Source organism: Capricornis sumatraensis, chromosome 7, assembly GCF_032405125.1.
Source record: "Capricornis sumatraensis isolate serow.1 chromosome 7, serow.2, whole genome shotgun sequence".
In the NCBI taxonomy this organism is placed as follows: Eukaryota; Metazoa; Chordata; class Mammalia; order Artiodactyla; family Bovidae; genus Capricornis; species Capricornis sumatraensis.
In genome coordinates this window covers 74806039-74831048 of record NC_091075.1, presented here as the reverse complement: position 1 = coordinate 74831048, position 25010 = coordinate 74806039, and the positions used below count along the sequence as shown (strand labels likewise).

Here is a 25010-nt window from a genome sequence, read left to right as displayed (position 1 = left end):
ATCATGGCATCTGGTCCCATCACTTCATGGGAAATAGATGTGGAAACAGTGGCAGACTTTTATTTTTTTGGGCTCCAAAATCACTGCAGATGGTGACTGCAGCCATGAAATTAAAAGACGCTTATTCCTTGGAAGGAAAGTTATGACCAACCTAGATAGTATATTCAAAAGCAGAAACATTACTTTGCCAACAAAGGTCTGTCTAGTCAAGACTATGGCTTTTCCAGTGGTCATGTATGGATGTGAGAGTTGGACTGTGAAGAAAGCTGAGTGCCGAAGAATTGATGCTTTTGAACTGTGGTGTTGGAGAAGACTCTTGAGAGTCCCTTGGACTGCAAGGAGATCCAACCAGTCCATTCTAAAGGAGATCAGCCCTGGGTGTTCTTTGGAAGGAATGATGCTAAAGCTGAAGCTCCAGTACTTTGGCCACCTCATGCGAAGAGTTGACTCATTGGAAAAGACTCTGATGCTGGTAGGGATTGGGGGCAGGAGGAAAAGGGGATGACAGAGGATGAGATGGCTGGATGGTATCACCGACTTGATGGACGTGAGTTTGAGGGAACTCCGGGAGTTGGTGATGGACAGGGAGGCCTGGCGTGCTGTGAGTCATGGGGTTGCAAAGAGTCAGACATGACTGAGCGACTGAACTGAACTGAACTGAAAGTCATCATCCCTGTTTGTGCTTGAACATTTTCAGGGAATTAGGTGGAGATAGCAGTTGATTTCTCCAGATAAACACTTTCCCTACTGAATAGCTATCAGAAAGATTTCTGTACACTTAGGTGACACTGGCTGCTCTATAAATTCCTTGTTCTACTTCAAGTTCTAGAATCAACATTAAGTAACTTTAATTTGATATTCCCTTCCCCTTTCAGATGCTGACCTTTTAAACACAGCTATCACCTTTTAAACACAGTTATCACTGTTTCTTTGGTGTCTTCTCTAAGTTAAACATATTATTTCTCCTAACTATTATTCATATAACACTTTCCAGAAGACTCAACATCTTATTCATTCCCATCTGAATAGTCTCAAATTTATTATCAGTTTCTTAAGGTATAACATCCATGAGTGGACATACACACCTAATGTGCGCTGACTAAAGTAGTGCACAGTAGTAGCATCACACTTCTGTATGTGAACCTTGTACATATTCCACTAATACAACCTAACATTTTCCCCAATAACCTCATTGCAATCATAGTTCTCATGTGGAAGGTATCACCTAAGCTGTCTTTTAAAGTGAAAGTCGCTCAGTTGTGACTGACTTTTTGTGACTCCATGGACCGTAGCCTGCCAGGGTCCTCTGTCTATGGGATTCTCCAGGCCAGAATACCAGAGTGGGTAGCTGTTCCCTTCTCCAGGGGATCTTCCCAACCCAGAGATCTTTTAAAGACAAGTAGAAATCCAGCATTTAAAGCAAAAGGAAGAGCATTTATAGTCACAGGGGCATAAGAGAACATGAATTGCAAAAACCTGTAATGTTTCATTTGAATAGTTTTGAATTGGCTGACAATGGTGAGTATGGTATGAATTTTAGCTTCGCTACAATTTGAGTCAAATATAATTATTGATGATGATCTTCTGATTACCTAAAATTGCTGCAAACTTTTGATTTTTCACTCTGATCCTTTGAAAACCAAGTGGACTTCTATTTTGTGAAATTGCATATACTCAAATAAGAACAACAATATTGTGACAGTCACCAAATCAGATGAGAATTTATAGAGATTCTCAAGGTACTCTACCTGTCTGTTAGGTACCCTCTCTTGAATCTGTTGGGCTGTGCCAGCTGCTGGATCCTTTTGGAAGGGTGGCAAAACAGTGCAGGAGAGGGGATCTCCCAGATTACAGACTCTCTACCGCAGCTATAATAATATTGAACCCTGCAAGTTGTAGAAGAGAAAGTGAGTGAAACAGGCATGAATTTGAATGATCAAATCCAAGCAGTCTAATAGTGTAATAGGAGCCCACAAAGAAGTAATACATTCTATATATTTTCCAACTGATTCTATGAAGACAGCATTACCATAAACAAAGACACTACAAAAAAAAAGACATTAGAAGAAAACTACAGATTAATATCTTACGAATATAGATGTAAAGATTCTAAGGTTTTATTGGAAGACAGGCACAATTGTTTACATATGTCTATAGGTACTTTCTCGGAGTTGCAGCAGACAATTTATGGCCAACTTTACATCTGGCCCCTTCCAGAAAAAGTTTGCTGACTTTTAACTAAATTGTATATTGAAGGAGGTAGAGAAGTGGCTACCTCAGTTATCATATAAACCAAACTTCACATAATGGTTATCTTCCCTTTTTTCTTTACTTTAACTTCCCTGATGCCTGTACCCATCCTCCCCACACCTTATCATCTTTCCTCAAAGCGCCAACTAGGAAAGTCCAGTCATTCAACAAACATCCAATGAAAACAAATTTGCAAAGGGCATCAAAAGTCTTAACAACATTATTACTTTTAGATGCCCTAATTAACTCATTATAACCAAGCCCATAGGTGCTATACAAAATTCATAGTTTCATGAATAAAATAAGTGTTATATATTGTACTATATATAGTATATAACACAATAGTGTTATATATTGTACTTGTGTGCGTGCTGTCGCTTCCGTCATGCCCAGCTCTTTGCGACTTTATGAACTGTAGCCCGTCAGGCTGCTCTGTCCAAGAGATTCTCCAGGCAAGAATACTGGAGTGGGTTGCCATGCCCTTCAGGAGATCTTCTCGACCCAGGGATTGAACCCTCATCTGTCTCCTGCAGTGGCAGCTGGGTTCTTTACCACTAGCACCACCTGGGAAGCCCATCTATGGTACATATCCTTGCATAACACCCTCATTTTATTAAAAAATCAAAATCATGATAAGCCAAGAAACTGTAAGATATAATACAAGTTTGCAGTAGCTAAATATTAGATGTTGCTCTGGAAAAGTTTTACTGTAGCATCAGGTTGGAAATGGATATAGAATCCCTAATCTTTAGTAAATTTTGTGTTTCTGAAAACATACAACCTGGTAATACACAAATACTAACCTGTTAGGTACATATCTGTGGGAGACTTCCTTAGGCTGGGCAAGGCTCTCTAATCTTTGGGTCATTTGAGCCTTCATAGCACTCCGGGAAACAGGGCGAATAGGATCTTGATTTCCCCAAAACAGTTTTCTGTTAAAAAGCAGAAAAAAAAAAAGGTAAGAAAATTCACTGATAATTGACATCTTAGAAATGGCTCTTGGTGGCTTCTCTATTGATTTTACTTCACTTCAAGAACTATCTCTATTATAAAATTTTATAATTTCCAGGCATCAGGAGCTGATAAACTACTTATGGAAGTTAAAACAAGAACAAGGCTCTTTTATCTACTGTCTTAAAAGGTGATAACCAAAAATGAATCTATTAGAGACAGTTCTGTTTCTGCCATCATGTTTTGGATGCTGTAATTACAGTAAGATCATCATAAAATGGGCACACCACTTATCCACACTGTGACCTCACCTTGGTGAAGCACTGTGCCAGGTGGTCAGATCTAATTAACTCCCATAGACCCCACCTCCAGATACCATCCCACTGGGGCTCGGAATTTCAACATGTAAAAATTTGAGGGGACACAAACATTCAGTCTATATCATCTGATAAAGTACTGGCATTCAAAAATACAAAGAACTCTTAAAAATTCAACCATAAAAAAACAAACAATCCAATTAAAAAGTGGACAAAAGATGTGAATACATATTTTAAAGAAGATGATACACAGATGGCAAATAAGCATATGTAATATGCTCAACATCATGTCCTTAGGGAACTGCAAATTAAAATAATGGGGTACGTCTGCACATTTATTAAAAGGGCTAAAATACAAAGCACTGGTAACACCAATGCTGGTGAAGATGTGAAGCAGCAGGAACTTTCATTCGTTGGTGGTAGGAAGGGTACAGACACTTTGGAAGACAGTTTTGTAGTTTCTCACAAAGCCAAGATCATAGTCTTACCATATGATCCAGTCATCGTACTCCAAGGTCTTTACCCAAATGAGCTGAAAACCTTTATCTACACAAAAACCTGCATATGACTATTTACAGCAGGTTTATTCATAATTGCACCAAGTCAGAGGCAACCAACATGTCCTTCAGTAAGTGAGTACACTATGGTACATCCAGACTATGGAATATTACTCAATGCTAAAAAGAAATGTACTATTAATGAAAAGCCATGGAAGAACACTAAAGGCATTTTGCTAAGCAAAAGAAGCCTGTCTGAAAATTTACATATTGTACCATTCCGACACTACATAACATTCCAGAAAAGGTAAACCTGTAGATACATTTAAAAGATCAGTGGTTGCAAGGGGTTTGGAGAGAAGGGAAAGAGGGAGAGGGATCAATACGTGGAGCACAGGTAATTTTTAGGGCAGTGAAACTATTCTGTAAAATAACATGGGTCGGGAAGATCCTCTGGAGAAGGAAATGGCAACCCACTCCAGTATTCTTCCTGGAAAATCCCATGGACAGAGGAGCCTGGTAGCCTACAATCCATGGGGTCGCAAAGAGTCGGACACGACTAAGCGACTAAACTGTCACTTCTCAATGCAAGCTAATAATGTTAATAATAGGGGGAACCAGGGGAGGGGTGGTAATACAGAAACCTTCTCTGTACTTTAGTTTTTCTGTAAGTCTAAAACTGCTTTAAAAAATAAAATCCATTAATTTAGAAAATAAAAGAGCAATGGATCAGTGAAAAAAATCAGGCTTTGTTCACGAACCAAAAGAGAAAAGGGGACGTCCTGTGACCAGGAATGGAAAGCCAGTGGGTCCAGCCTGCTGGAGACCCCAGAGAACAGGTATGCTCTCGGCAGAGGCTTAGAGACATAGGACCAGATGTTAGACGCGGCAAACCCGAACTCGGAGGATGGACGCAAGTGTGTCACATGCGTGTAGAATAATGCCCTGAGACAGTGATTCTCAAACCTGTCTGCCTGTTAGGATCATCTGGGAAGTCTTTAACACTCCTAAAGTCTAGACTGTGCCCCAGGCCAAGTGAGTCAAGATTTCTGGGGATGGAACACAAGAATCAGTCAGCTTTTAAATTTTCCAGATGACTCCAGTGTGCAGACAAATTTGAGAACTACTGACTTAAGGTTCGCTTTCCATGTGCTGACTCAGCTGAGGTGACAATACTGATTCAGTGGCTCCAGTTGAGCACAGAGGTGCTAGGATGCAGAGTAAGCGGACAGGAAAAGATAATACTCATTGAATGTAAGGAATAATCATCACAAACAAGACTACATAATATCACCTTACCTATCTGGGGCTCCCCATTGTTTCTTAGGCCTAGAAAGATCTTGAATTCTCTTCCTAGAAAAAGAACTAACAAATACCAGCAGATTAATTCAATGAGGATGCTTAACAAATACGTTTACATTAGATGTAATCAAACAAATCTCATCTGAGGGAGAAATAAAAACCAAGGTTCTATTATATAGGATTTGAAGAATACTAAAAAAGCTAGAAGTATTCCAAAATATTGTGAACCCAAAATTCTCACTTTTAAAATCATTAAAAATATACTATACCATAAAACAAAGACAATAAATACACAATATAACCAAGACTGTACTGTCTCCAGCAGAATCCAAGTAAAATGTACACTTAATGGCGAAACCCCTCAATTTTCATAGAAAGTAAGTTTGTAAATGCTTGAAAGCACTGGATGTTGAAGAGACTGTACAGGAAAATTTCAGACAGAATTTGTGGCTTCAGGTAAACTATGGAATAGGCAAAATATACTTTGGGTACCACTCAACCTCCATCCTGCTCTATTCTGCTCCCTTGGACTTCCCGGACTATCCTGAATCCACTTACAGCAGACAGTTTGTGGTCCCCACGTATCCACGTGTTCCTTTACAGTTTCCAGACTCCTTTGCAGCTGTTTGAAGCTATGTGACTAATTATGTCTATCCTCAGCCGAAGTTACTGAACAATAAAAACAAATCTTTTCAAACATGAGATTGTGATGGTGATTTGAGATAACCAAAAGATTCTTTAGCAGTTAAGTGTTTGAGGTTTGATATGTAATTGATGGACTTCCTAGGTGGCTCAGTGGTAAACAGTCCATCTGCCAAGGCAGGAGATGCTGGAGACACAGGTTCAATCCCTCTGTGGGGAAGATCTCCCTCTGGAGAAGGAAAAGGCAATCCACTCCAGTATCCCTGCCTGAAAAATCTCATGGACAGAGGAGTCTGGTGGGCTACAGTCCATGGTGTCACAAAGAGTTGGACACGACTGAGTCACTGAACACGACTGAGTGACTGAACACACACATACGTAATTGATAAAATGCACCCTGCCCCACGCCATGTCTGCTATTGTCTAGAAATAATGAAGATACTGTCCACTGCCAGGGAAAAAATAACTACAACCTTACTCAATTTAAAAAAAATGATTTTGCTATGCAAGTACTGTTCGAACCCTGCTATGATGGCCTGAACCAACTTTCCAGAGAGGGTAGCTAGGCGGAGGAAAAAGCAAACTATAGTGCAGACAAAACATCTTCTTATATATGAATCTTTGCAGGCAATTTAGCTCCTGGCTTCATCATCACCTCTAAGCCAGGTTTTCCCTTTCTATCTTTTCTTCACCACCTAATTAATATTATTTTAATGCATCACTTTATATATAAGACTACTGACAGTTTCTCCATTTATTTATATAGATGGTTAAACTGTATTGTTACTTTAATTGGAAATGATCTCATTAACACCTGCTAATCCTGTGTGAAGGTCTGACTAATCTCTCCTTTTCATTTACTTATTGTGCATTGTGTCACCATAGCTACGATTTCAACCTACATCTCTTCATCTTAACGCAGGCTTGCCTTCTCTCTCAAATATTACATTACCTTACAACATCTACTCGTGATCCTGTGCAGAAACAAAAGAATGTGGTGGAAGGATCTGAACTCCTGAAGGCAGATTTCTTTTTTAATGAGGATTACTTTGCTGTTCCATATTTTCATTGATAATTAATTTCCTGTAGTTTGCCAATAGTTAACAAAAATTTTGGAAATTCTTACCTTAGGAGAAGACCAATAAATATATGTTTATATAGCAACAGTTAGGAAACAATTTCATGTCTGAATTGATGGGGTAATTCAAATAATTCTTTCTTTCGGTCAGAATGCTCTTTTACACTTGACAATTTTCTTTATCCTAGAGTAGGCAATGGCAACCCACTCCAGTATTCTTGCCTGGAAAATTCCATGGATAGAGGTGCCTGGCAGGCTATAGTCCATGGGGTTGCAAAGAGTTGGACATGACTGAGTGACTGAACACCCATGTATATTTTGCTTATACTAAATATTTCTTTTAAAACCATTAGGTACAGCACATTTGTTTAACAAGATTATTTAGAGAACTGGGACAGGCACAAAACAAAATTTTCTCACAGAGTCAAACCAAATTAACCAATCAAATGAAAGGAAGAAATAATATAACAACAAAAACAAAAACACTGAAAGAAACACTCTTCATAGTCTCTTTTTAAGTATAAAAACTTTCCAGATGTAAATGATTTCACTGTCTATTTAGTAATAGGAGAGTCTGCTCACTTGGCATGCATTTATTTGAAGTAACTTGGTATTTTAAGTGGATATTCAGGAATATGCAGTAAAGGTTAGTTCTACCAGATTTGCTGCCTGCTACTGCTACTGCTGCTAAGTCACTTCAGTCATGTCCGACTCTGTGTGACCCCATAGACGGCAGCCCACCAGGCTCCGCCGTCGCTGGGATTCTCCAGGCAAGAACACTGGAGTGGGTTGGCATTTCCTTCTCCAATGCATGAAAGTGAAAAGTGAAAGGGAAGTCGCTCAGTCGTGTCCGACTCCTAACGACCCCATGGACTGCAGCCGACCAGGCTCCTCCATCCATGGGATTTTCCAGGCAAGAGTACTGGAGTGGGGTGCCATCGCCTTCTCCGGATTTGCGGCCTAGTCATCTTACAAAAGTGACATGATTACTCTGAATTTCACTTTCTCTCAGAAAATCTAGTTGATTATATCCACTCTATCAACTTCTCAGGATTCCTGTGAGAAAATAAACTTTAAACAGCAAAGTAGTGCATAAAAATAAGGCAGCAGTATTTAATGCCTAAAAGAGGTGAGAAAAAAACAACTAGAAAATATAGCACTTAGAAAACGCAAACTAAGTCCAACCAATGACAATAAATGTAGATGGTAAACAATAACAATATGAATAATTTCAACTCACTTATTAAAAGAGTGAAAAAATCAAACCTGGTATTACTTACTTCTCATCTATATGAGCCATTGATATGAACCTTTGGTATTTTCTCCTGAATGATTTTATTCTATTACCTTTTCTAAATATATCTTAACCAAATCAAGAATAAGCATCTATTTTCAGGAGACATCTAGTTTATACATTGCATATACACACACACATACATTTCTTTTTTTTTTCCCCCCAAGATTGCTCTATCATGCTTTATTTTACTTTCATTCTCTTTTTTATTTATTTTTTAACTAAGGAATCAATTTTATTATAGAGACATATGGAAAGAATAGGTTATTTTATTCAAGTTTAAGTATTTTTCTAAATTTTTATTTTTTTTACTTTTATTTTTTTTAAACATTTTCCACACATTTCTTTTTCTTCATAGAGGGCACTTTCTTGAAATTTCATTAGCTACTGAATTTTGAATTAGAGGCAAGAGGAGACTGAGATACACTAACATGGAGCTTCACAAAATCTGTGACATGAGATGGTCAGTGCAGAATCCCAAGTGCCTTTAGGGACTTAACCTTTAGTTTCAGCCCTATTAAGTGACACACACAGCACTGAGTGACAAGTAAACACTGAGCAAGAATTCTCCTCCATCTCTATCTTAACCACTTTATCTCTCTTCTTTCCTTTTCCCAAGGGAATTGCCCCTAGAAAAGGGCCTTATGACAAAGGGAAAGAACAGGAATCTTCTCAAAACCCCCAAGAGAGGCTTTCACTTCAAATGCCCCAGACTGAGTGCCCCTTTCAGCTGGTAAAGTCTGAGAAAATAGTGCTATATCTATACTCTTACCGTTTCCTTACAAAGTCACAAGGACCAGGATCTGCAAAAGGAAAAGGAAAAGCAAAAATAAGATTCAATAAGAATCAAAGATATTCCCGCACACCGCAACTAAAAGATTCCACATGCCACGGCTAACAAGGACCAGCATGCTGCAAAGAAGACCTAAGATTCCCAAGCTGCAATTAAGACCCATGGCAGCCAAATAAATAAGTTTTTTAAAAATGAAAGATATGATAAAAATAGCCATTAGAAATCAATAAACAAAGGGACTAGGAAAAATAACTATTTGGGAGAAAGGCCAAAGTGGCTCAGACAGTAAAGAATCCATCTGCAATGCAGGAGACCTGGGTTCGATTCCTGGGTTGGGAAGATCCCTGGAGAAGGGCATGGCAACCACTCCAGTCTTCTTGCCTGGAGAATCCCCGTGGACAGAGCAGCCTGGCAGGCTGCAGTCCATGGGGTCGCAAGCGTCAGGCATGACTAAGAGACTACGCACAGCACATCTTGCCAAAGTAAACCACAAGTCAATCAAATGGTTAAATTAAAAAAAAAAAATTGAATTAAAAAATAAGAGAATATCTACTTAATGACTGGATTTTAATCTGCATTAAAGGTGATGAAAGATAGAGAGGAAACATACAGATTAAAATATTAAAACTTAAAATGTGTGTCAAAAAATAAACCTTAGAAAACAAATTGGGAGAAATATGTAGTAACAAAATGATAAAGTCTTAATATCTGAAGAGTATAAAAGTACAGATGAATAAGAAAAACACTAAAAAAGTTTCAAAAGTTAAATAGACGAAGAAGAGGAGTTCAAAGAAGAGGAAGACATATGAAGGGCTAATAAACATAAAAAGTTCAAACTTGCTTGGAATCAAAACAATACAAATAAAGAATGAGATTTTTAAAAAACTATCACATTAGCAAAAAGTTTTTACAAAGAATAACAACGCTGGAAGGATCAGATGAAGTGCTTCCATGCTGCTGGTGGATATTTAAATTAGTTCATTTTGTGAAAAATAATCTGGTGTATGAGTCAGCAATACTTATCTTCCTTAACCTAATTCTACTTCTAAAATAGAAGTCCTTCAGAGTACTCTAGAAGTACTTCAGAGTACTTTCTTTAGTCCTCTAAAGAAGTAACTACAAGTGTGGGCAAAGACTTATGCACAAAAATGTTAATGGTGGTATCTTCAGCAGTAAAAAGCTGGATACACCTGTATTATCCAAAACAGATGAAATGGAAGCAAATTAATTCATGTTTAGAAGTTCTTTTTTAATGTGGGCAAATATAGGCCTTATCCTAAGGCCTATACAGTAGGCTTCTTTAGGACAAATTGTTCCAGTTTCTCCTGGGGAGTTTCTAACCATATCTGGGAGCTCTGAAATAACATTTTGTACTGTCTGGAGTGTTCAGGGTAAATGAAAGTGGGTGTGCTCTGACATCAGACAGACATGGCTCAAACCCCAGTTTTGTTACTTACTCAACTGTTCAATCTTGGGCAAATTAAATAATTAATGCTAAAAAATTTTCTTTTTCTTTTTTTAGATATAAATTTATTTATTTTAATTAGATGCTAATTACTTTACAATATTGTATTGGTTTTGCCATATATCAACATGAATCTGCCACGGGTGCACACGTGTTCCCCATCCTGAACCCCTCTCCCACCTCCCTCCCCATTCCATCCCTCTGTTGAAACATGCATAATATCATATGTGAAACGAATGGCCAGTCTGGATTCGATGCATGATACAGGATGCTCGGGGCTGGTGCACTGGGATGACCCAGAGGAATGCTAAAAATTTTTAAATTAGGATTCTGCTTAACTTTCCATAAGTAAAGAAAAAGTTTAAGTAACTATTAAGTTTGAGTAATTGTAAAGTTTAAGTAATTTACTGTTAAGGGTTCCAACTATGAAAAGTAATATTAATGCAATGAGAACCTAATTGTGAACATGTATTCACGTGTATTTTCACTGATTTCTTTATGCCTGTATACCCTCCCCTTCATTTCTAAAAGGACTTGAAATTGCTTACATAAACACATAATAGGATATTACTAAGATGAAAAATTCAGGAAAACAGGTAGAAAAACAGGTGGACGGAGAAGGGAAATAAAAATACAAAATGAAGAATGTAAACTAAAGTCATGTACCATTATATCTGAACATTTTACCACTGAGAGCAAAAGCCATAAACTTTTCCTAATATGAAATCTGAAACTCCTCTCGTGAGGTCTCTCAATGGTTTATACACACACACATTAAATAAATTATAAGACTTGATAATGAAAAGATGAAGAAAATCTTATTTTCTTAGATTTTTCCTTCTTCAAATTTTATTTTTGATATATGTATTACATGAAACCAAGATAAATTTTAAAAAATAAGAAGTTTTCAGTAAAGTATCATAATAACTGAATATAAGGCTAGATTTTATTCTCAAAAATTATTTCTCAGAAAAGAGGTTACCTTACATGCAAGTCCTTGTAAGAACTCATCTTAGGAAGCACTTCCTCAATTACTTTCCCAACAAAGAAATGGCAAACAAAAACACAGCAGCCTGAAATAATTTCAGTTAATGCTAGAATGGAATAATTATAGAGCTCTCCATACAATTAAGTTTAAATCTGTATTTTACGAAAGAGGGAAGAGGTAAAGAAATTGAAAACAGATTTAATAATATTTTGGTGATATAATTTTATAATCTTAAGCGCTGGATGTTGCTTTAAACAAACATCATTTTAAAAAGCAAAAAGAAAGACAAAACACAAAGAATGAGGTGATTGTATTGTGAAGATAAAAGTACAGCTACAGAATGAATTTTTTAAGAGTTCTGTTATATTACATGACTGGGTTCCTAACAATAGCCGGGAATAGCATCAAACACAGATCCCTAATGCTATGATGGAATCTAGGCAAAAACTGAAACTGGCTGCTGAAATGTGGATAGGAGCTTTATCAAAGAGGGATGGAGCCAACCTCATCTGAACTCACTTGTCAACCTGAGAATCACCACAAATGGGAGAGCCTGACACTGTGTGTCCCCAAGTATAGCATCACCTATGAAAAATTCTTGCTCAAAACAATTTAGTTTCAGTCTAAGCAAGTCTCTCAATCTATATGCTTTGCAAGAAACAGAGGAGCTAAAAGAACAAGTTAAAAGACATCACAAAAAACAAATTAAATTCAGAATATGGGATATTTTACCCAATTTTTCTAACAAGTGTGTTTTAAAAAGGGAGAGAGGATTAGAGTTAGTGTTAAAGAGTGACAGAGAAGAGCCATGTGACCCTTGTTTGAGGCCTAATTAAAATGAACCAGCTGTAAAAATACAGTTTTGAGACAACTAAAACAAAATTAGTCGTTCAGTTGTTCCAACTCTCTGTGACCCCCTGGACTGTAGCCCACCAGGATCCTCTGTCCATGGGACTCTCCAGGCAACTATACTGGAGTGGGTTGCCATTTCCTTCTCCAGGGGATCTTCCCACCTAGGGATCAAACCTAGGTCTCCTGTATTGCAGGCAGAGACAATTAAGGAAGTTAAAATATTTAACAGGTATTAGATGGTAATAAATAATAATTGTAGATTTGAAGTGCAAATAATGACATGATACTTATATAGTGAATATAGTGAAGTCTCTCAGTTGTGTCCGACTCTTTGTGACCCCGTGGACTGTAGCCTACCAGGCTCCTCTGTCCATGGGATTTTCCAGGCAATAGCCCTGAAGTGGATTGCCATTTCCTTCTCCAGGGGATCTTCCCAACCCAGGGATCGAACCCAGGTCTCCCGCATTGTAGACAGACTTTTTACCATCTGCGCCACCAGGGAAGTCTGACATGATACGTTTCTTTAAAAAGTCCTTAGTAATTAGAAAGGCATACAAGATATAATGGGCAAAATGACATGCTGTCTAGTATTTTCTTTAAAACAATTTGTCCTACAGGAGGCCCCAAAATGTGTGTGTGTGTGTGCACGTGCTCACGCATGTGTGTATAGTAGGAAGGGTTGGCAGGAGAACGCCTAGAGAAACAATTAGCAAAATGATAAATATTAAAACTAGATGGGGGTATATTATAACATTCTCTATTTTGGGTGCATTTGAATATTTCTATAATAAAGCTGTAGAGATAAAAATGATTTTTCTGGAAAAACTGTTAAATTAGTCAAGAGGTAACCATAGTGGTATTAAGCATGCAAGTGAAAAAGTTGAATAAAACTGTTTTTCTATGAAATATGACATTAGAAATAACTATTTCTAAATTATATCACTGATTTTAATGTTATTTTAATTTTATAGGTATAGCGAAGTTAACACAATTCTAAACAAACGTTTGTCTATTCTGTCTTTCTCCCTAAAAGATTATCTATTCAAATTGGCCAGAATTTTTTCTTTCCTTATATTCAAGAATCTATAGTAATCTCACTTTGGTAACACCTTGCTGTATCAAATTAAGCAGTTGTATTAACATCCAGATTCTCAGCATTTACAAGTGTCTGTAGAGAGTGCTTAGTTCACGCATCTCAATTTCACTAGAGAGGAAACACGCATCTATGACAAGACCAACAGTAACTTCCAAGTCTCTTACCTCCTAGTTTAGTGCTCTTTCCAATAGCATCAAGCTCCCTCTTCTACTAAGTATGTGCTTGCATTGAAATCCCCAGAATGTGGCCGGAGCCATGATTCGGGCATAGCAGGGTTCAAGCAGCCATATTTCTTTGGGGGCGAGGGCAGGATTGTACACATCCAATCCATCCTTGGGGCAGACCTTCCTGAGCATGACTCTAGTAACACTTTCTAAAATATTTCCCAGCTCCTTTTTCCTAGAGATTAACAACAGTACTTTTTTTCCCCATTCTTCTCTCCCAGTGATTCCCACTCTCACTCCAGTCTAGCCACTGAGATATTCCAGGCTTTGGATCAAACCAACGGAGCTTTGAACGCTGGTCCTACCACTATACACCCGCAGACAAACTACCTAGTCTCAGATTCCTCATCTGTAAGATGAGGACAAAAATACTTTGCAGAGCCTTTTTTCAAGTGGCCAGGAAGATGGCAGACATTCAGACTGGGCATGCCTACGAAACAGAACTGATTATTTTCCAAAATAAGAAGAGGGTCCTGCTTAGAGAAACTGGCAAGGAGATGGTCCCACGATACAACAAGAACATTGGTCTGGTCTTCAACACACCAAAGGAGGCCCGGGGGGCACATATATGGAGAAGAAATGCCCTTTCTTTTCCAATGGCAGCATCTCCATCCAAGCATGGATCCTGTTTAGTGGCTAAGATGAAGATGCAGAGGACCACTGGCATCACTGAGACTACCTCCACTACCCAAAAGCACTGCTTTGTACCATGAGAATATGTCAGTGCACCTTTCCTCCTGCTTTAGGGATGTCAAGATCCTCAACACTGCCACAATGGGTGAGTGCTGGCCTCTGAACAAGACAGTGTGCTTCAACGTGGAGGTCGCCAAGGTTGCTGGGACCAAGATGCAATTTCAGAAGTTCTAAGACTGGACCACTGCCTACTACTCCAAACAAAATAAAGTTATTTTCCCAATTAGGAAGAAAAAAAAAGTACTTTGCAGAGTGATACAAGGACTTTCCTGGTGGCCTAGTAGCCAAGACTCCGTGCTCTCAATGCAAGGGGCCAGGGTTCAATCCCTGGTCAGGGAACCAGATTCCACATGCGGCAACTAAAGAGCTTGCATGCAGCAATGTTAGCTCAGCAGGTTAAGAATCTGCCTGCAATGCAGGAGACACAGGAGGTATGGGTTTGATCTCTGGATTGGGAAGATCCCCTGGAGAAGAAAATCGCAACCCACTCCAGTATGCTTGCCTGGAAAACTACATGGACAGAGGACCCTGGTGGGTTACAGTCCAAAGACTTGCAAAGAGTTGGACACGACTGAGCGACTACCTTTCACTGTCAGATCAGTGGGCCCTGGAGGAACCTCTTATTCTAAGGCTGACAGGAAGAAGCCCCGAAAGGATTCTGAGCAGGATGGTGAAAAGCATCTCCCTTTAAGAGATAATCAGAACGTATTGCTGTGCTATGCCCTTTAGATATCTGTATTTTATTCCATAGCACACAAACTACACTGCTCACGTTGCCACCAAGCCAGCAAGTGGAACAAGCTGGCTTGTGCTCCAAACTATCTTCTGGGGAAGGCTGCCATCTGCTGGGAGGAAGCACGATCAAGGCTGTTCCCTGATGGGGGCAGTAAGCGTTTCTAACATGAAAAGGATGAGGTACCAAAGTATAACTATTCTCCACCTTGCCCTCTACCCCTTTTTCTTAAGGAGCCCCTGTTTGAGCTGCTAAGCTTTCAGGTGTGACCGGGACACCACTGATCTATCAAGGAAAGTCAGGGAGCACCTCTCAGATCAGATCTAGGGGGCAAGAGAGAGGCAAGCTGGCGCTTGAGAGGAAGAGGAAAGGTGTCTGTGGGGAAGCACTGTCATGGTGGCAGGGACTTGGGAAGAGATGAGTCTCAAGAACATTTTAGCCTGCTTTGCTCTGTATGAGATGGTATAATTCCCTGGAAGATACTCCAGTAAAACCTACGTTACTTCTCAGAGCTTTCTGAACTAAAATTTGTGCTTGTTTTAGGTCTTCAAGTAGTCGAGTTCTATGCTGGGTATGACCATGTAAACAGACATTGGGATGTTCTTTGACATGACAGGTTAAGCCGTATAATTGTTACTACTATTCATTCTTCTTTGATCTTCTCTCAGGCACAGCTCCCTCGCACTGTGCTCCCCGCTGCCTTAGCTCTGGGTCATGCGGGCAAGAAATGGGAGAGTATGGGAAAGGCTTTTGGTTGCCAGTGAGAAGGCAGAAGAGGAGGCCAAGCTCTTCTGTCTGATGTAACAACAACAAAAACTGGGACCTCCATGCAAACTAGAGCTCAAAAATATCACCTCCCCAAGCTACCTATGAAGCTATGTCTCCTCTCATACTCCTCAGTCTGTACTTTCGTGGCTTTTTTCTCTATTTTCAAATATATGCTTCATTTCACCTGATTTTATCTATGTTAAGATAGCATTAGCAACTGAGTAAGCACTGAGACAGTTGGATTTATAGAACTTAAAAAGACACATGTATCCCAATATTCATTGCAGCACTATTTATAATAGACAGGACATGGAAGCAACCTAAATGTCCACTGACAGCTGAACGGCTAAGGAAGATGTGGTACCTACATACAATGGATTATTACTCAGCCATAAAAAGGAATGAAACTGGGTCATTCGTAGTGATTCAAGGAGAACATTTTTGACAGCGTGATCTGGTACGTATTTATAAGGAGGTGACAAATACCTAAGAGAAGAGCAAACTGACAGAGGAAAAAGCAAGTGAAACGACTGAGTTAGGAGCAAGGAGGTCCATGAGGCTGGAGAGCAGAGACAGTGGGGAGAGTGGTGGGACAGGAGGCTGGAGAGACAGTCAGATCAGGCCTTGTAGGCCTGCTTAGGGTTTTCATCTACAAACTCTGTGACACGGGAACCTCTCTGGAGAGCTGAGAGCAGAAAGTTTGCGTATAATTTATGTTCTTAGGGATCCCTGTGACTGCTACATGAAGCACGAATTGGTGGGAATAGAGTGGGGGATGAGTGAACGGGGCAAGAGTGGAAGCTACTGCAGCAGATCAAGCAAGAGATGACAGTGGTTTACAAAGGTGGTGAAGGTCTGGATGTTAAGACTGGATATTGTCATGACATATTTCAAAATCGGGGTTTGCTAATGGCTTGGAGGCAACGTGTAAAGGAATCAGGTGTCGAGAATGACTCCAGGTTTTTGACCTGAGCACCTGGATGAATGGATGGTGGTGTCATTTGCTGAAATGGAGGAAGATCAAGTTTGGGGGTAAAAGTAAGAGTTCAGTTATGGATATGGTAAATTTTACATTCCTACTAGATATTCAAGTAGGAATGTTAAAAGACAACTGGTTATAAAATTCTGGAAAGAAAGAAATTGAGGCTGGAGATAATTTGGGAAGTCATCAGCATACAATTAAAGCTAGAACGGATGACATTGCCCAGGGAACAAGGGAAATCTGAAGAATCTGAGACCACCGAGCCATCACCCACTTCAGCTGAGAGGCTGGGAAGAGACAGATGATCCAGCAAACGAAACTGAGTCAGGAACAATCGATGAGGTAGGATAATGATGAAGGCAGGAGTATCCAGCAGTCAAATAAAGAAAGATCTCCAAGAAAAAAGGAAGATATCAAACAAGTAAGCTGAGGATGAAGAATCAGTGGTTGAATTTGGCAAGCAGAGGTCATTGTGACCTCACCTAGAGCAACTTCAGCTAAATAGAGGGGATAAAAGCTTAAGTAGGTTCTTAAGAGAATGGGAAGAGAGAACATGGAAATAATGACTCATAAACAACTATTTTGAGGATCTTTTTTCTCTAAAAAAGAGTAGAGAATAGGAGTGGTACCAGGAAGGATACACAAGGCTAAGGGGAGGTTTGGTTTCTTCAAGCTAGGAGTTATTGCTGCAAGTTCATGTGCTGATAGGAATGATCCAGTTGAGAGTGAAATAAAATGATACAGGAAAGAGAGGAGCAAAGAGCTTAGAGTTAGACGGGATAGGATCTAACATAAAGGTTGAGAGAATGGCCTCTGGTAAGAACAAAGACAGTTTGTCTATTATTAATAAAAGAAAAGCTAGAGTATATACATAGAACCTGGTAGTTTGATAGGTTCCATGTTAGATAATGAATTGATTAGGGAAATGTAGCATGATTGCCAAGCAGCACTGAAAGCACACTTGAAGTTTACAGTCATGGATTTAAAGATCAGTCAACATAGTTGTTTGTTTTCTCTCTTTTTTTTTTCATCTTTTCAAGTGCAGACAAGAACTGGATTTAAACAAGCAAGAAAGACAGAAGGAGAGACAATGAAGCCAATACTTGCAAGGAAGTGATTTCATTGGTAGATCATGGACTATAAAGTGAGAAAGGAGAGACAAAAAGACATAAGGTAGTGAGTGATATATAATGAACAGTTGATAGCATCAGTGGATTAGAGGTCCCTTTGAAGCTGAAGAATTGAGAGGGTACAAGGAAGAGTAAGTGAACTGGAAAAATGGGAAGTGATTAGAGTGCTTGAAATAGATATTTTGGAAATGGTACAGCAATTGACATTATCAAAGGCCAGTGCAGTGGATGTCTAAAAATGGGGTGAAAGATTCTGTCATTCAAGGTGAAGAGGTCAAAGAACTATGAAGCCAAGTGGATCACCTATATGGATACTGAAATCTCCATGCATGACAACAGGGTTGGCGGTGGACAGAAAGGCAGTCAACTAGAGCAGTTTCAGTGGAGTGGGTAAGAAAGATGCCTGACTACGTGGGTTGGGTAAAGAATTACAGGCAAGAAAAAGGAGTCAGTGAGTACAGACAACTCTTTCGACAAGCTCTGCAATGACTTGCAGAAAAATGCAGAAAAATGGAGCTGATTGAAGGAGGAAGGTCTGAAGAAGACCTGAGGTTAACGGTTACTTCAAGACAGAAGATTCTAGAGTGTATGTGTATGCTCATGGGTCTGATTCATTAGGAAGGGAGAAACTGATCCTGTAGGAGAGAAGGGAATAACTGCTGGAGCAAAGCTCTTCAGGAGACAAGAGTGGACTCCAAAGCACATGTGGAAGATTTGCTTCTCATAGAAAGAGGTGTGGCTCTTCCCTGCAGTATGAGAAGAGACAGAATCCATGGACGCAGATTCAAGTAAGGCAATAGATTAGTGGTAAGAAAATAAGGGAGTTAATAACATTGCTTCTATTTTCTCAAGTGCGAGGCAAAGTCTTCAGCTGTTTGGAGTCAAAGATGTGAAGGCTGGAGGAGATGTAAAGAAGACATTTAGACATCTCACAGATTAGGGGAACTAATTTGCTGGGTGAATAAAATGGGCTTGCTAGGCGGTGCCAAGTGACCGGCTGAGATCTGTGGTCATGAAACTGAAATAAAAGCAGTCAGTAGGGCTGTGTGATTTTCTACAGGAAGAGTCAGCTGCTCAGGTGTAGGCAGAGGGTGGTTGGTTGGGCTTAACCAAGGTTGAGGTTTTCCCAGGAGAAGTACGGTAAATGGCCAGTGAGCCAGTGGGATGGTGGAAGATGTTGTAAGCAACTGAAATGACAGAACATAGAATCAAGACTGATAAAGAAAAGTCAAGGAGAACATGAGATAAAACATGGTCAGCCAAGGGACTGGAAGCCCAGCATGGATAAGGAATTGTTCTGGGTAGAGTCATCAATGAGAGGCCGTAAGTGAGCTGGATGTTTACACCCAAAAATCCCATCAGCCCTGTTATTTTGTGAACCTGGTAAAGACTGAGCATATAGTAAACACTTAGTGAATGTACCCTTAGCTAGGAAGTCACCAGGTGGAGAGAGGGCAGAAAGAAGAGATTGTTTCATTAACAAGAGTCTCAATTTCCTATCAGGGCTTCTTTAGGTCCAAAGACAGGGCACTGAAAAGCAGTAGGTAAATGACATAAGTATCACTTTCCTTTAAATCAAAATGGGCCCTTGCAGACAAACCTTCCCATTAGAGCCCCCAGGTCTAGATGGGGCTGGGTTGCTCAGTGCCCCGAGAGACCCAAACACCTACCGCTCAGGGAAGACGGTGGAAACTGTGGCGGGAGTCTCATCAGCAGAGATGGGGAGACCATCACGCTGGCTCTAGAAAGCAACTCGATTTCTTGAGACTTGTGGGGCTTGCGGGGAACAGGGGGCCCCTGGGGCTTTCGGGGCTCGCGGGGCTTGCGGACCTCACGGGGCGCATGGGGCTCGTAGGGTGCATGGGGTTTGAGAGGCTTGTGGGACTCATAGGATTGGTAGAACTCATAGGGCTTGGAGTGATTGGGGATCTCGTCGGACTCTGCATACTCCTCGGACTCGCCTCGCTGGTCTTGCTCGTCGGTCTCCTCGGAAAACCCCGCCTCCTCAGACTCCTCTAGCTGCTTGTTCCTGTCGAATATCCTGACAAGGGGCTTCTGGAGGGCTTCGGAGCGAGCGGATGTTTCTGCCGTGTGGTGCCCAGAAGGACCCGAAAACTCTTGGCTCTCCATTGGAGGCCCAGAAGCTCCCGCTGATTGACTGCCGGACGCCAGTCTCCTTCCAGAAGATAGAAGAGGATGCAGGCGGCCCGCGCCCAGCCCCAGCGAGCCCAACCCGCCTGCGACCGCCGCCCGACAAGCCCCGCCCCCTGGGCCCCTCTCTGCGCGTTCTCCGGTTGCCAAGGGGACACTCCAAGCTGCTGGAGCCCACCTGGGCTCCTCCCGGGAGAAATGAGAAGCAGTTGAAAAGGAGAAGAGGGGCTGGCTCCTAATCTGCTGTTTTTGCCTCCTTGAAGTCTGTTTCTGTGGTGTTAAGTCAGAACTGTGGTGTTGAAAGACTTGAGAGTCCCTTGGACTACAAGAAGATCAAACCAGTCAATTCTAGAGGAAATCAGTTGTGACTATTCATTGGAAGGACTGATGCTGAAGCTGAAGCTCCAATACTTCGGCCACCTGACGCGAAGAGCTGACTCATTGGAAAAGACCCTGATGCTGGGAAAGATTGAAGGCAAGAGGAGAAGGGGACGAGAGAGGATAAGATGGTTGAATGGCATCACCGACTGGATGGACATGAGTTTGAGCAAGCTCTGGGAGTTTGTGATGGACAGGAAGCCTGGCGTGCTGCAGTCCATGGGGTCGCAGATACGACTGAGCGACTGAACTGAACTGAAGTCTGTTTCAAAGCACATACACTTGCGTTTAGGATCATTATATCTGCTTAGAGAGTTAACCTCTTTACCATGTGATCCCCCTCTTTAAAAACAACCTATATTTTATTTATTATTATTAACTATTATTTTTCCAGTTTTATTGAGACATAATTGGCAAACATCCCTGTATAAATTTAAAGTGTACAGCATGATGGTTTGATTTGCACGTATCATGAAATGATTACAATAGATTTAGTTAACATCCATTATCTCATATTGATAAAATAAATAGAAAAAAATTTTCCTTGTGTTGAAAATTTTGTACCAATTTACAATCCCACCAACAGTACCAAAGATTCCCTTTGCTCTATATCCAAAGCAGTGTTTGTTACCTCATCTTTTTGATGATGGCCATTCTACTAGACTTAAGGGGATCTACTCACTTAACAAGTTTTCTGTATATTATTGTTGTTCAGTTGCCAAGTTGTATCCAACTCTTTACCACCCCATGGACTGCAACATGCCAGGCCTCCCTGTTCTGTGTATATCATACAGCAGTGTAAACTATATAATCATCATATTGTACGTTCTATCCCTGGTACTAACTTATAACTGGAAGTTTGTATCTTTTGTCCACCTTCCTTGACCCACCCTGCCCCAGGCCACATCCCTCCATCCATGTAACCACAAATCTGATTTCTTTTTAGGAATCTGTGTTTGTTTTGTTTAAATTACACATATCAGTGAAATCATATAATATTTGCTTTTCTCTGCTTGTCTTATTTTGTTTAGCATAATGCTTCATGGTCCATCTGTGTTGCAAATGATAGAATTTCCTTTTTTACGTCTAAATAATACTCCACCATATGTATGTATGTATGTATAATACATACGTATACACTATAGATTCTTTTATTCATTTGCCCATCAGCAGACACTTAGGTTGTTTCTATGTCTTTGCTATTGTAAATAATGCTGCTAGGAACAATGTGGTGCAGATATCTTTTTGAGTTAGTATTTTCATTTCCTTTGGTTATAGTCTCAGAAGTGGTGTTGCTGAATTATATGGTCAGTTCAGTTCAGTTCACTCAGTCATGTCCGACTCTTTGCAACCCCATGAATCGCAGCACGCCAGGCCTCCCTGTCCATTACCAACTCCCAGAGTTCACTCAGACTCACGTCTATTGAGTCAGTGATGCCATCCAACCAGTGATGCCATCCAGCCATCTCATCCTCTGTTGTTCCCTTCTCCTCCTGCCCCCACTCCCTCCCAGCATCAGAGTCTTTTCCAGTGAGTCAACTCTTCCCATGAGGTGCCCAAAGTACTGGAGCTTCAGCTTTAGCATCATTCCTTCCAAAGAAATCCCAGGGCTGATCTCCTTCAGAATGGACTGGTTGGATCTCCTAGCAGTCCAAGGGACTCTCAAGAGTCTTCTCCAACACCACAGTTCAAAAGCATCAATTCTTCAGCACTCAGCCTTCTTTACAGTCCAACTCTCACATCCATACGTGACCACTGGAAAAACCATAGCCTTGACTAGACAGACCTTAGTCAGCAAAGTAATGTTTCTGCTTTTGAATATGCTATCTAGGTTGGTCATAACTTTTCTTCCAAGGAGTAAGCGTCTTTTAATTTCATGGCTGCAGTCACCATCTGCAGTGATTTTGGAGCCCCCCAAAATAAAGTCTGACCGTTTCCACTGTTTCCCCATCTATTTACCATGTCTATTTTAATTTTTTGAGAAGCCTCCATACTGTTTTTCACAGTGGCTGTACCAATTTACAGTCCCACCAACAATACCAAAGATTCCCTTTGCTCTACATCCAAGGCAGCACTTGTTATCTCGTCTTTTTGATGATGGCCATTCTACTAGGCTTGAGGGGATATCTCATTGCTTAATTGATATTTCCCTAATGATGAGTGATGTTGAGTATATTTTCATGTACTTGTTATTTATAAAAGAACTTCTTTGGGGAAAAAAAGTCTGTTCAGGTCCTTTGTCCTTTATATTTTTCTGTAATGGAGTGTATGAGTTCTTTATATATTTTTAATATTAACCCTTTATCAGATATGTGGTTTACAAATATTTTCCCCAGTCCATTGGCTGTTATTTTGTTGATGGTTTCTTTTGCTATGTAGAGGCTTTTTAGTTTGATGTTCTTTGTGCTTTACATATAATTGCCCTCTTTATCCCTGGTAACTTTCATTACTCTTAAGTCTTCTCTATCTGAAATTAATATAGCTATTACTGCTTTCCTTTGATTAGTGTTATATCTTTCTCCATTCATTTAATTTTAATCCATATGTCTCTTTATACTTTAAGTTTCTCATAGGCAACATATGGCTGGATCTTGTTTTTAAATCCACCCTGACAATTTCTGTCTTTCAATCGGTGCATTTAGACCCTAGACCTACAAAGTAATTATTGATTTAGTTGGATTAATAGATACCATATTTTTTATTGTTTTCTATTTGTCCTTGTTCATTGTTTCTCTTTTTGCCTTCCGCTTTTTTTCTCCTTTTTGTGGTTTTGAGCATTTTACTTGATATCATTTTCTCTCTTTTTTTGGCATATCAGTTATAACTTCCTTTATTTTTTCAGTGGTTATCTTAGTTTGTGATATATATTAACAACAAATCCAAGTCTACTTTAAATAACACTATACCATTTCACAAGTAGTGTGAAAATCTTATGATGACTAAATCCTAATTCCTTCCTCTCATTCCTTCTATCACTGCTGTCATAACATTTATACACACACATAAACATACATGGTCAAATATAGTGGTTGCTGTGATTATTTTGAAGAGACTATAATCTCTTAGATCAATTAAGAATAAGAAAAATAAGTTTTAATTTTATCCTCATTCTTTTTCCAGTGTTCTTCTTTTATATAGATTCAAATTTCTGAACTCTATTATTTTTATTCTCTTTTAATCATTCTTGCAATGCAGAAGTACTGGCCACAAATTCCCTCAATTTTTGTCTCAGAGATTCTTTTTTCTTCACTTAGAATTTTTTAAATTAATTAATTTTTATTTTTGGCTATACTGGCTCTTTGTGGCTGTGTGGACTTTTCTCCAGTTGCAGTGAGTGGGGGCTACACTATGGTTGCATTGTGCAGGCTTCTCATTGTGGTGGCTTCTCTAGTTGCGGGCTCGAGGGCACCCAGGCTTCAGCAGTTGTGGCTCCTGGGGAGCACAGGCTCAGTAGTTGTGGCACACGGGTTTAGCTGCTCCGTGGCCTGTGGGATCTTCCTGGAGCAGGAATAGAACCCATGTCTCCTACGTTAGCAGGAGGGTTCTTTACCACTGAGCCACCAGGGAAGCCCTTTCACCTTTGAAGGATTTCACAGGGTACAAAATTCTAGGCTGATTGTTCTTTCTCTCAATTCTATATTTATTCCACTCTCCCTGTTTCCATAGTTTCTAAGAAGTCTAATGTATTTCTTATCTTTGATCCTTCATGGTAAGGTGTTTTTCCCTCTGACTCTTTTCTGGGTTTTTAAATTTTTTTCGTCTGATTTTCTGCAGCTTAAAAGTGATACGCCTATGTATTGTTTTTTGGGGGTATTTATCCTACTTGATGTTCTCCGCACTTCTGAGATCTCTGGTTTGGTGTCTGACATTAATTTGGAGAAATTCTCAGTCACTGTTTCAAATATTTATTGTTCCTTTCTTTCCTCTTTCTGGTTTCCCATTAAACATATTGCAACTTGTATAGTTGTCTCACAGTCCTTACATATTCTGTTCTGTTTTTCTAGTCCTTGCTCTCTTAGATTTTCAGTTTTGGAAGTTTCTATTGAGATATCCTCAAGCTCAGAGATTCTTTCCTCAGCTGTGTCTAGTCTTTTAACAATCCCATCAAACATTCTTCATTTCTGTACAGTGCATGCTGTGTCTTTTCTGTTTTTTTCCTTTTAGTATGTCTTGTAGCTTTTCCTGATAGCCAGGCATGACGTATTGGGTAAAAGGAACTTCTGTAAACAGGCCTTTAGCAATGTGTTGGTGAGGTGGGGGTAGGGGAAGGGAGAATATTCTATAGTCTTATGATGAGGTCTTAGCCTTTTAGAGACTCTGTGCCTCTGGACTGCAGACTTAAGTCTTAGTTTTCTGCCCTCTTAGGTGGAACAGAATGACTGGAGTGGACTAGAGTTGGGTATTTCCTTTCCTCCAGGTCAGTTAG

The 25010-nt window shown here is 39.9% G+C and overlaps 1 protein-coding gene and 1 pseudogene across 1 annotated transcript in view; one reads left to right on the top strand and one right to left on the bottom strand.

Moving 5' to 3' along the window:
• SPMAP2L (sperm microtubule associated protein 2 like) overlaps window positions 1-20185 on the bottom strand; it is a 38118-nt gene extending 17933 nt beyond the window's left edge. The window contains exons 1-5 of the mRNA XM_068974951.1: window positions 19720-20185; window positions 9104-9134; window positions 5315-5380; window positions 3054-3182; window positions 1749-1886 (exon numbers count right to left, since the gene is read on the bottom strand). Of these exons, the coding sequence (XP_068831052.1) occupies window positions 1749-1886; window positions 3054-3182; window positions 5315-5380; window positions 9104-9134; window positions 19720-20185 (830 nt within the window). The remainder of the gene's footprint in view (window positions 1-1748; window positions 1887-3053; window positions 3183-5314; window positions 5381-9103; window positions 9135-19719) is intronic.
• Window positions 14154-14616, top strand: LOC138082161 (small ribosomal subunit protein uS17-like; annotated as a pseudogene).
• Window positions 20186-25010: the final 4825 nt, after the last annotated feature.